This window comes from Anopheles nili, chromosome 3 (assembly GCF_943737925.1).
Source record: "Anopheles nili chromosome 3, idAnoNiliSN_F5_01, whole genome shotgun sequence".
NCBI classification, from domain to species: Eukaryota; Metazoa; Arthropoda; class Insecta; order Diptera; family Culicidae; genus Anopheles; species Anopheles nili.
Window position 1 is genome coordinate 75585598 of NC_071292.1, and position 12931 is coordinate 75598528.

Consider the following 12931-nt stretch of genomic DNA (forward strand, 5'->3'; position numbering starts at 1 on the left):
AGCTTCTTTGTTGATGCAGACTCTCGCCGATTTTGAGTAGAAGAATCTGATTCAGTCTTATTGCCTAGGATACACACAAGATTATACCGCACCAGCGCAACGACGAACGCAAGAAGACTACTGCCGGTAGAAAGAAGAGACTTAGCAATGATGACTGGCCGGTTCGTGTAAATGTGTTTCAAAAAGGTTAGTCCAACAATCTTTTAGGCGCCATATTAGATTTTTGTTTGACATATCTCTTATAACTCAATTTGAAGGAGATCGATCCCATAAATGACGTGGTTTTTTGAATATTCATAAATGTTACATTTTTTCCAGCGGTATTGTATTGAAATCTTCCGATAAAAAGATCACATTTTGGTCACACAATAAACAGTCCATCCAACTGTTCTTCTTTTTCCGCCTTTGTTATACGATTAAAGCATTTCGCTCAAACACGTGTGAAGTAAATTTATTTTCATCGAATCTTTTCCGTTTTTTTATGTTTAATACTTTCTGCGTTTAATGATTTCTGGTCGCCAATTGATGGGATGCGATTCCTCCGTTGCCTCATCATCCTCCTTATAAATCTTGATAGTTTTATCGGCCTCTGTAGTTATCAATCGGGATCCAGACTGATCGAACGTCATCGAAAATATACCCGCCTCGCTGTCCATCGAACCCGGCTGCACCGCTGCCTGGAAGCGCTGGTAATTGTACCCTGTTCGCCAGTCCCAGAAAAACATCGTGCCGTTGTCACCCCCAGACACCAGCACGCCTTCCGGGTTCACGGCCATACAATTCACGATCGAGTTGTGTCCACCGAGATTCTGTATGAAGTTGCCTTCAGGGCACCGCCACTGCTTTATGTTATCCGGCGAGGCAGACGCGAACATGTACAGGGAAGGATGTAGTACAATTGCACGGACACTTTTCTTGTGATTAGTTAGTGTGCACATGCTTTTACCTGCGGCCAGATCCCACAGCCTTACGGTCGAATCATGGCTTCCAGTTATAATCTGGGGGTTGGCTGCTTGGGTAACCACACTCGCGACCGTGTTTGTATGGCCTGTCAAGGTGTGAATGTTGGCTTTCGTGCGCATATCCCAAACGCGAGCCGTAGAATCTCGCCCGGCCGTCACGAGCACGTCGATAGTTGGATGCAGCGACATCGTGTATACGGCCGACAGATGCCCGTGGTAGTGCCGTATCACCTTATTGTACTCCAAATCCCAGCACTTCACCTGACGGTCTTCTCCGCAGCTAAACAAGTAAGGATGGCGCGGGCTCACCGAAAGAGCCCGTACAGTGCTTACGTGCCCGGTGAGAGAGAGCTTCAGTTTGCCGCTGGCTAAATCCCAAATTTTGATGACTCGATCAGCAGCCCCGGTTGCAAACCACTCGTTGCCTGGCTCCACTGCCACGCATCGTACCCATCCAAGATGGCCGGAAATGACACGACAAAGCTTCCATGGGGCATGCCATTTTGGTTTAGGTATGGTTGGCGCTTTCTTCGGAAGTATTTGCACCGCATTGGAAGTATTCTGGGAACTGGTTGGTATTACTGCTGGCACCAGTGCCATTTGAGCATTACCACTATCCACTGCATTATCCTCATGCTCACCAGCAGTTAAAGCCAACACTTGAATAAGATAATATATATAAAATAGAGTAAATACTACAAATTTTAAACGTTTTAATGCATACCGGTATCCTTTGCCTCCGTTCGGTCAGCATCTCCCCTCTTGGCGGATAGTGCTTTCGCTTTGGCAGTGCGATCAAAAACTAATCCATAGGTATCCCGAGCTTTGATGTTGAATTTCGTCTTTTCTCTACAAAATTGAGAAAAGCAAAAAAACTAATGAAAACACTTTTCATGAGACTTGTGTACCATAACCAATGCCAAATTCTTACAAATTTTCATCTATTTCGGGTAATAGCGATTGATTAGCGACGAAAAAGTCATGGGTACGCTTCAATGAGCGGAACACCAAAGTGTGCACAGAGTGACGTTGAACTTCTTCCATTTGAAATGTTGGTGTTAACGTTAACCTGAGGATTATGACTTCTTTTACTAGCTACTAAAATTATCTACCGGTGCACTGTAAATTCCGAGTACGGCGCGTTGTTTTTAATTAAGAGGTAAACAATTTTTGACAGTATCTTGTAACTGTTATACTGATGTTATACTTCACATTTTTGCATAATGTTAGAAATACATCAGGTGGGATACAGAGTAGATGTATTGACAAAAAATATCGTCGAAAATATAGTGCAAAATAGTGATGATAAAAGAAGAATAGTTTAACATTTTATTGAATTTACTCAGGAAGATAAGATATTCTATCTATTAAACATATTAAGATTTGCTATTAATGTAATTTATCCAGTTGATTAAATTGTAAGTGTAATTGGTTGTATGGGTAGTACTATTTATAGGGTAGTTTTATTTATTTAAAAAAATAAATTTATTTTACATTTCATAAATTTGCCTTAAGAAACAGAAAACCGCAACAGTCCTTGGTCGATTTTGAAATGTAAATGCTCTTTGGGCAACCCGTTTTTGATGGAGCCTTTGAAAAGTCTGTCAAAATAAGGCTGCTTACCAAAGTGCTAACATTTCGTGTAGGTTTAAAACATTGATATAATAATCCTCTAGAAATCAACGCCAAACCCCACCTGTGACAAAGGAAATCGATAACAAATAACACAGAAATTTGTGCTGATTCAGTCTAGCTCCGAAAATACGCAATTTATTGCGGGAAACGCCGAAAGTTTGATTTCCCACCCTATACGTGCCATAATTTTGTGGAAGAAGAAGTAAAGAAGCAAGGGCTGCTAGTGGAATCGCCCAATTTAGGGTGTTTCTCTGCAAAACTTCCGTTCTAGTCGCAACATTTCCGAGGTACTCTGTCAAGTATCGCTGTATAATAATATTTGGTGAATCATTATCGAACGAAGTGTTATCACCTAGGAGGGTGCTTCGTAAAAACAGGAAAAGTCCAGCGAAGCTAATTTTTTTCTTCATATTCCTTCGCTAATACGAACTTGAGGAGCGAAAATGTCAAGCAAAATCGAAGAAGCTCAGGAACACATTCGCCAAGCAGAGAAGTGGTAAGTTGAACGTGATCTTGCTAGATGTTATTGAGGTTCGAACGTGTAAAGTATCCTTTTTTCGTTCCATATCATCTAGCTTGAAGACTTCCCTCCTCAAATGGAGACCAGATTATGATAACGCAGCCGAAGAATACAATAAAGCAGGTGAGTTTGCAATACCGTTTGCATTGCAAGGGTTTATTTGTTTGACGATCCTAGTTCCTGGTGTTTTTTAGCGACCTGCTTTCGGAACGCGAAGTCGCTCGATCAATGTCGCGAGTGTCTGATGAAATCGTCCGACTGCCATCGCCAGAATCGGGCTTTGTTTCACGCGGCCAAGTGTCTCGACCAGGCCATATTGATCTGCAAAGAGATGAACAATTTCGGCGAAATTCGGAAGCTTGCTGAGAGGTCGTGCAATCTATACCAGCAACACGGCTCCCCTGAATCTGGCGCGACTGTGCTGGATAAGGCGGCGAAGATACTTGAACAGTCCCACCCTGAAGACGCTTTGCAGCTTTACAAACAAGCGGTGGATGTTGTAACGGTGTGTTGGATCGGAAACCTTGCCTTTTGCTTGTATAGTTTTCATCATGTTTGTTTATTGACAGATTGAAGATTCGACCCGCCAGGGAGCGGAATATGCTAGCAAGGTCGCTCGAATCATGGTTAAGTTGGGAATGTACGATCAAGCAGCGGACGCTATACGACGAGAGATTGGACTTCACCAGCAGGTCGGCTCAGACGGCGCAATCGGAAGGCTGGCAGTTGCACTTGTACTGGTACAGCTCGCCCGCGGAGATTACGTAGCGGCTGAAAAAGCTTTCAAGGAATGGGGCAATTGTTGCGACGTGGCAGAAGTGCAGACATTGGAATCTTTGTTGCAGGTCAGTATTGAACATATTTTGACTGGAAATTAGTGCACGTTGCTAGCTTGAAATCATAAACGTCCCACTTAACAGGCATATGACGACGAAGATCCGGAATTGGCACAGCGAGCTCTGTCGTCACCCTTCATTCGACATATGGATGTCGAGTATGCTAGGCTGGCACGGGACTTACCATTGCCCAAGGGAGTGGCCATTGCACCGAAAGCCAACGTCATTGAAAATGCAGCAGCTTCGTATATTTCTCCGAACAGTGGTGGCTCGGGAGACGTAAGTATATCATATGTTAGGATCTGTTCCCTATTTTTACCGTTTTACGTTTTTAGCAAACCGACAAGGCTCCAAAAGCTCCGGCTGGTGCTGCAGCTCTCGACGAGGATGAAGGTGGCCTATGTTAGTGTGTAGTGCGTCTAAACGTTACCGTCTGTCCATGTACGAAGGTATTCAGTAGAAGCGTTAAGAGTTGTGTGATAAAATTGCTTTTATTAACGTTATTATTATGATTAAACTTATCACTAACTATTAGGTGGATCATGAGTCAGATTTTCGCGGTTAGACAAATGTGTCGCTATCAACAGCACATCTCTTGATAATGTAGGAAAATCAGTTGTAAATTGTTCCGAAAAATTAGTTTTGTGCTGACTTTTAATACGAAGCGCAAGTTATGTTTAGTTTGTTTATTCGTTTCTATTAAATTTTTGGTCGTGTAGAAATAAATCCCAGATATATTACGTAAAAAAACGTGAAAACGTCAGCAAAAGTAACTCACGGTACAAGACAATTCTATTATTAGTATCAATTAAAAGAAACCTGTTAGATAAATTGTAAATTTTTCCTATGTTTTTATAACATTTTCGAGAATTTGACTAATTCTTGGCATATAATCATTAATCAGAGTACTGGATTAGTTGTTTTATTTAAACTTGTTACCGTTTTTTTATTCCTTTACTAAGAACGTTTTCTTCAATCTCGTCGTATATGATATTCTTCGAATTCTTACAATCCCTGGTAGGCAGGTTTGAAACCAAACAAACCCGAGACATACATACCCTGTTATAAAGCAAATCAATATGATATCCTGAAGACGAATTTCCAACTATCTTAGCTATCTATGTAAGTAATGCTTCATAAGTCCAATTTCTAGTTTCACAACTAAGCTTAACTAAGTCAGATGAAAGATTTTGGTTCCCAAAAAACGCGCGAAAAAAACCCAAACACGAAAACAATACGAGAGTTATGGAAATAAAATGAATTCCTAAATATTAGCAAATCTGAGCATCCTGTATGAAAACCCCGAACGAATAAAACGATCTGGTACGTATAGTGCACACATCACCAATAACATTGACATAGCACTTCAAAGCCATGTTTAAAAACAAAGCAACATGTTCATCAAACGAACGGCAGAAAAGAAAAAAGCCACATAATGAGCCTAACGTCATATATAAAAAGCATTCAGCCGATGTGCGGATTCTGTGAATTATCAACTAGATGCGAAAAGAAATAAAATTATAAAAACCTAAAAGCAACCCAACCCCCCAACATCATCTAGTGTAACTCTAATGATGAAGTTATCAATTATAAATAGATAGATCTATTAATGCACGTTACAAACATTAACGCTAACTATTACCGTTACCAAACAATCTGCCGTAGAGAAGTATTTGATATGAAATAATGAAACAAACTCAAACCCACGTGTATCACGCCAAAGATGCTGATGATTGTCGATGTTAGTCTTCGATCTGAATTATGTTAGCATATATCGGCGGAGACATAAAACACAGGATAACAATAGCGGGCTAGTGAGACAATGTTAAAATATACAACAATAGAAAAACTTTCGTAAAATTACAAAAAGCGTCAAAGTTAAGTTGAGCAAAAAATTACCGGAAATGGAGGAACGCAATACATATGTTGCCGCCAGTTGCTTTAATGCGGAAAAGTGAAAGAAAAAGTATTGTAAGCAAGGCTTGTTAAACGTACGCAGAAATGCATCGCTGCAAGATGTTGATGTTAAATAGTTTGTTTTAAAAGCCATTAGTTCTACATAATGCTCGTATAACGCTTATGAAATGATAACAGAGAAGCACGCGTAAAAAAGAGCCTCGATTTGAAACAATATCGATACACCACCCAGTCTGTTTGGTTTATGGATGCCTCGAGCAAGCAATTCACACTTGTAGGCAACGTAATGACGATGGCGGAAATGGGTGGCGTTAAGCTGCAACAGGATTGTGAAACGATTAGTTTTAACAAGTATGTATTGCAGTTTATTTAAAACGTTGGCCTATAAAATGGATTAGAATTGTAAACTGAAAAAAACAAACGATAAGGCGAAATGGGAAAAAGACACACGATGTCTTTTTGTTATGCGTAATGCAATTACTTGCTTTCGATAAGTTATAAAAAGAAAAATAATTATCAAAAATAACAAAAATAAAAACTGTACTCACTTTCCATGGCAGTTAGGTTGAGTAGGAGTGTTTAATTTCGACACCGGCAAGTGTGGCGAATTGCGTGTCCCAGAATCGAAATGATGATAATGAAGGAGGAAAGCGTGAAAAAAACTATATTTTACGATTTTCGTGGCAAGAACCTTAATGGAGCTACATGTAAAGATTGGTGAAAAACATAGTGGAAAAAACTGATTGAGCAAAATGCACGCATGATGATGTTATAACAAAAATACACTTACTCACACTCAAGTTTACTCTTACATTAGAGTGTAAGAAGCTAGAATTCCGCTCTTGGGAAACATTTCGAAGTGAAACATAGTGTATCGAGTGAATAAAAGCAAACATTATGCGCGTAATGTATATAGTGTTAAATTTCGTACGATTGTCCTTTGAGATGCCAGCTCTTGAGAGGGTTACTAATTATGAACAGCGAGCTCAAGAAAGCCTAGAAAAAGCTCTCTTTTCTATTGGCCTACAAGAAAGGCAGTTAATCCTGATTTTGCTTCTCGCGGTGCGAGACGAAAGCGGCTCGGCCCTGACGATGGTTTCGTCGTAAGTAATGTGTGTTGAAACCATTACTCATAGATCGCGCGGCACTGTTGTGGTTGTCGGTCGAATCCCAAGTCCTTTGTGTCCCGAACTTTATTACGGTTTGCTTCTTGTTAGGTTCCATAATCTATCTCAAAACCTCGCCTAACTACTGCCTTTGCCATCATTAATCTCCGCTCATTTTTAGCCGCTTCATTTGCCTTTAAAGTTCTTCTCCTGTCCAGGGTGGGAAAAAATGGAACCGAGCTCAGGAGGTCTTGGTGTTGTTTCAACCTAATCTGGATTTTGGCCCGGCAACGGATCAGATCGAATTACCCTCGGTAACAATGGTCAAAGCCCCGTTTGCCTCCTCCTGGATTCGGAAGCTGTCAGTATGCAGGATGCAGTGTCGATCAGTATATTGTACTCTTTGGTCATATGCTCGCAGAGATTTTGTAGCCGAGGAAGCCGTACGTGAAGCATAGCGGTTTGTTGGCTAACACAACGTTGATTGGTACGACATTAAGAATATTGGGGACGCATCAATTTGGCTAAGTGACATCAAAATATTCTCAGCTACAAAAAAGAGCCTAGGAACAAACCCGTGTTGAGAAGTCTTTAAATAAAAATCTTATCTTGAGGGAGTTTTTGAGCACCTAGGAACACGATATCAAATTGTCTTCGGTTAGTCGAGGTTACGCGTGCTGCCATTCAACTTTTACAGACTGCCGGTTCATTTCGTAAACGTATGATCAACTTTGCATAGGCTCACGGACAACGTGCGAGGGCTCATAAAGTTTGGCGGTCCTTCCGCAAACATATCCCTCCTGACCGGTGCCAGCGGAAGTAGGATTGAATGAAAATGGATACATAAAAAATCCCATAAAATCTTATCTTTCTTCCTCTACTTGACATCATTGGTAACCGGACAGGCGGGCGGGTGGTCTGGCGATGAAAAATCTATTTTTCATCCCGCTCTTCCGCATCTTTTCCACAGTACGCTGTTCTTCCCAATTATGCTTTCATCGCTCGCGCGGAATGAGATGTATTAAGACTATTACAGGAAGAATGGCTTGAGAAAGTGGATAAAAACGACTGAGAGTGTATAAACTTCGCATGCAAAGATAGGAGTTTGTATATGCGAGAAATTCAACCGTTGGGTAGGATTATTAAATGGAAGCCACACGAGGGGAATCAATGCAAAGAGATGCAGCAAAAGGTCCGTGAAAAAGTGAGTCCGGTGAAAGGGATACAGCCAACTAAGAACAAAGTGACCGATAGTTGATGGCAATCGTGCATGAACGTTGGAGAGGGATTGCATATATCATAACGAAACATAGAAAGCGTCAGTTTCGATATCAATTTAAGCAGCAGTAGAAGCATCTAAGACAACAAAAGATCTTCATCGTCTGGCGATCGCTCTAGCTGTTCTTAAGGTGTAAGTGTTTGATTGTTATGCTATTTACATACAAAACATTGCTTTACGACATTGCTTTAATCGTAGTTGATATTTAATATTAGCCTGAAAGAGGATACGTTCGATTGGATACTTCATAAGCACTTGGCCAGTATTTATGAAAATTCAACATTACCTTTTTCGTATCCAAATTGATCATCATCACCACGATCAAACGAACACCGACAGTTTGAATGGCGAAAGCTGCGGACAATTTGAAATAAATTTGGAGCTGTAAGTTAACGAAAGATGATCGAGCATAGAAATTAGCAGAGAGAAAAGAAAGGCAAGATGAAAAAGCGAGAAAAGGCATGTAGATCCTGAACATCAGAACATGGGAGAGCAGGAACGATAACTCGTGCAAAGAGAGCTAAGAGAGCACATGCGTTCGAGAAGGCCACAACAAAAGAGTATGAAAACAGAAACATGAAGATCAAGTACGATCTCTCCGAGCTTAAAAAGATCGCGAGTGTAGTTTGGTGAGCATAGGGCGCCAAACTGCGTGCCATTGCGTGAAAAGGAAGGAGCCATTCCGGGTAGGTGTCGGAAAGAGAAAGCTAGTTTACGAAATCATACGAAATGGGAGAGAGTGAATTAGAAAGGAACCAGGAGAGGGTTGCCCGGAATGCCAAGGGATGAAGTTTTCGAAAGAAAAACCAGTTTTCAGTTTGAAAATTACGCGTACTCTGATCGGGTTAAAGCCGTCGTCTTCGTCGTACAGGCCCACGCTCCGGTGCCGTGTTTCGGGTTGCAGTTTACAACCACGAAAAAGAAAAAAGAGGTGAGGACTAGCTACAAAGCTTCCTTCAACTCCGTTCATGAAATTGTAAGCAGTTGCTAAGTTTTGTTACTTTTCATGATTTCCTGGCGGTGTGTTTGATCAGTGAGTTTTGTCGTGTTGATTGCGCTAGAATTTCGTAGGTAATAAATGTTGACAACATATTCAGTGCAGCTGCAGTACAGCTGGTGATGTGGAAGAGCAGTCATAAATCCGTGCTGGTGATGTCAATATAGTTAAGGGATGTGGTGAGAATGTTTAAAAACTTCCCAGCGCATAAGCCTGGGGAGCCCGTGTAAACCTAGCTAGTTCGCTAATGAGAGGTTGTGTAGGTTAATTAATAAATTCAGCGAGCTGCAAGTGGCGAACTACCCTAGTTTATGCTTATTGAAAATTGCAGTTACGATATGAGCCTACTGCTAAAATGCAAACTCCCTCAAAGTGATCCGGATCTGCTACTTCGTGTTTATTCAGTTCAGACTGTTTTTGTACCTAATCGTTTTTTTTTCATCAACGTGTTCTAAATTAAATCGACTAATTAAGCGTGGCTCTCTAATGCAGCGTGGTGTCGCACCCATAAACTAGTTGACACCGGTCCAATGATTGGATCAAGTTCGGCGGTACCGTTATCAATGGCAGAGAATTCATTGCGATCATCTGGACCAGTTCTAGAGCCGGTTCTCGTGCACATGTCAGTTTTAGTACCCAGTGAATATCGTTCAAACTTCTACACATTCTCGAAAGACATCAGGCATTGTTTATGTACCACTTGGATATGATCAAGGAGCGCCCTTAGGCAACAATGATGCTCGTAAAGTTGGTACAGAGTTGAAATCATTGCAGTCGTCTATCAACACCACCACGGCACCTTTTTGGGAATGTAGAAAATGGAAGAAATATCAAACAACAAAAGAAATCTAAACATTTTTTGTAGGCACCTTTTTGTTTTGGTACTATGCCCTACCGAATGAAAATTTCCTGAATAGTTTTTTTTTCATTTATGATGATCTATTTTCAAACGTTACTTCGTAGTGCTGAAAAATTCATAAAATACATTGACATTTTTTAAACAGCCTAGGACAGTCAATACTCAATGCAAGCAGTGGCAAGCTTTAATGTAAGAGTCGATCTCTAGAAAGTGTTAAAGAAAAAAAATATTTGTATGACAGCAAGCATGTGATCGCCGCAAGCAATTGAAATATGTGACAAAATTTCTTCGTTGCGTAGCAACCGAAGGGAACTGTAAAGATGACCTCCTGAGAACGGCAGCAGGCACTCCTGGTTCAGGCGAATGTGAGACATTTTCGGTGAAAGCAAACACAATCGACAATCCCGACGAACAAAATTGACGAAAGAGGAACATAAAACATTGTACCGGATAAAGAAAAAAGAACCGGACGGCTTCAACGCTGTAAGGATGATGACCCAATCGATAGTAGACCTCTGGCAGGGAGTGTGTGTTAACGCAAGCACAGAAATTCCAGTTAAGGATCCAAAAATAACAAAAAGCTAAATGTCCATTTTCGGTGCACACGCAGCTTCGGAATCTCGTTACAAACGTAACCCCGTGGCCATGTGCAGTTATTTACTGCATTCGAGGGTGTCATCTTCAGGTACCAGCGCATCGGACATGGACCATTCGGAGTGATGGACCAGGATGATTTCGGGGCTTTTTTCTTCTTTGATTGGCGCAAATGCTGCTAGCGAGTGTACAAAACTTGTGACCATATGACGGGACCGATTCGTCACGTACCTGCTTCGGATGGACCCCCGTGAAGACCGTTTGCCATAGTGTTGTTTTCTGGAAGAACTACTTGTAGAACAAGTCCCGAATTCGAAGGATAATACGTGGGAAAGCCATGAGACCCGTGACCTTTTTTCAAAATAGGATAGATTTTTCTATTTGCCTTTGTAAAGCTTTGTATCGGTAACGCTTTTTACGACTACGTGTTGCTTATGCATACATCCTATTTTCCATTTAGAAGCAATAATGCAAAAATCATTCTTCAACATTCCATTTTTATTCTGAGAGTCTGTTTTATAATCAATCAAGAAGAAAATGTTTTACTGTTAACTACAGTTTTTAACTACAATTTTTACAAAACTGGAATTTATGATCTGGAAATGAATTGTCAAGCGTCTAACAGCATCGCTAAGATTTTTGTCGATGAAGCTGTTCAAATATCCTTCGTGTGTAAAATGCCATCTGGGGCACTACGAAAATGATTTATGGCTTTAATCGGTTTGGTAATGTGTTTCGATAAGAAGGTTATCTCTACGAGAACCTTTTTTTCGTTCGAGTTATTGATGCTGCAGCAGGATAAAAAGTCCCAAACGGAGCTCTCTGATCAAAGAGAGCACTTAAAACTCCACCAAACGATAGAAGTCGAAACGAAACAAAATGTACAGAATTACACCCCAATCAATTTTATCTTACAAGGAAATAGAGTCACATCTGGCATTTATTCACATTGGATTTAGAGCTATTATAAACCGCCACACCCAAATGAATTGCATATTAAGGCGTAGAGCAGACAAAATATCTGTTGGGAAAATGTTTTAAAGAAAATGCAATGTGAGGTTTATCGTAGTACAATTGTTAAGTTTGAATCATTTCAAGGAGGCATAGGAGGGATTAATTAATTACATTGTGAAATTATATTGTTATTATAAGGAAGGAATGTTTGATAACTCAAAAAGTGATCTCGATACTTATAAATTTGGAAGATCCTTTATTTGTTGCAATTATGTGGATATGTAAAAACCTAAAAGCGAAAAAGCAATCCTAATTAAACCACATATCCAGTGGAACGAAGCTGCCACATGGAAAGGCATGCAGTATGCAGGAGGTATGATGCGCCAGTTATGCTGCCACTAATGATCATAATTACACTACACAATTGTTTTGTTCGTTTCGTGCTGATGCGGCCACTGATGTCCTTCAATTGCACTGGATTGTCTTTTTCTGTACAAACATAACCTTCGGAGTGAAGGTAACGTCATAGGTGATAGTTGTGGTTAAAATTAATTTTTCATCGCCATATTGTTGCGTGTAGTAGCACCTCCGGTAGAGGTAGAACTCCAAGCCAACGGCTTGCCACTACCTTAGTTAAGTAGCAAGGAATGCCGTAGACTCGTAATTACGATCATGGGCTTCATAATCGCCAGTGAATGATAAAGAACTGCTGGAATCGTCTCAATGTTGCGTCCCGCAGCTACCGGTAGATCCTCAGCTACGGTTCTGCTTCGGTTAGTTCGTCCGCTCCGTAGTACGTGCAGGAACGTCCGTATTTAAATATGAAAATAATTCTACACCAGGCACATGCGGTTTGTGCCGCTGCAGTTTGTGCACCATCAGAAAAGGTGCACCGCAGTGATCCGACCACGCATGGTGGGCGAGATACACGCAACTCGCGATACAGTTGCATATTTCGCAAATTGTTCTGCGGGTAAATGGGAAAGTACGTCAAATATCACATCCCAATGAAGAAAAAAAAGGTTCGATCGACAATTTATTGGAATTGTGAGAGCGAAACAAGCAACGATGTAAGCAAATTTACGCACTTTTTTGTACAATTTTGCCACACCTGGGGATGCATCCCACTGTGTATCGAAAGAGTGATCGCCAGCATGGAGCATGCATCGTTGCAGTTGCATTGGGTCCCGAGCATGACGACAGACGTTCGTCACGAAACGAGAGCAACGGTCGATGACGTTCTTGTCCTCCACTGTGTTCCGGTCTCGTGGC

The 12931-nt window shown here is 41.0% G+C and overlaps 2 protein-coding genes across 2 annotated transcripts; one reads left to right on the forward strand and one right to left on the reverse strand.

The window, feature by feature from the left end:
• Positions 1–485: 485 nt before the first annotated feature.
• LOC128726326 (pleiotropic regulator 1) lies at positions 486–2006 on the reverse strand. Its single transcript, XM_053820128.1, has 3 exons — positions 1894–2006; positions 1687–1811; positions 486–1621 (listed from the first exon to the last, which is right to left on the reverse strand). Exons 1-3 carry the CDS (start codon positions 2004–2006, stop codon positions 486–488), a joined length of 1374 nt encoding a protein of 457 aa, XP_053676103.1.
• Positions 2007–3040: 1034 nt separating this feature from the next.
• On the forward strand, positions 3041–4360 carry LOC128725076 (gamma-soluble NSF attachment protein). Its single transcript, XM_053818794.1, has 6 exons — positions 3041–3093; positions 3173–3240; positions 3312–3622; positions 3687–3962; positions 4038–4232; positions 4289–4360. Exons 1-6 carry the CDS (start codon positions 3041–3043, stop codon positions 4358–4360), a joined length of 975 nt encoding a protein of 324 aa, XP_053674769.1.
• Positions 4361–12931: the final 8571 nt, after the last annotated feature.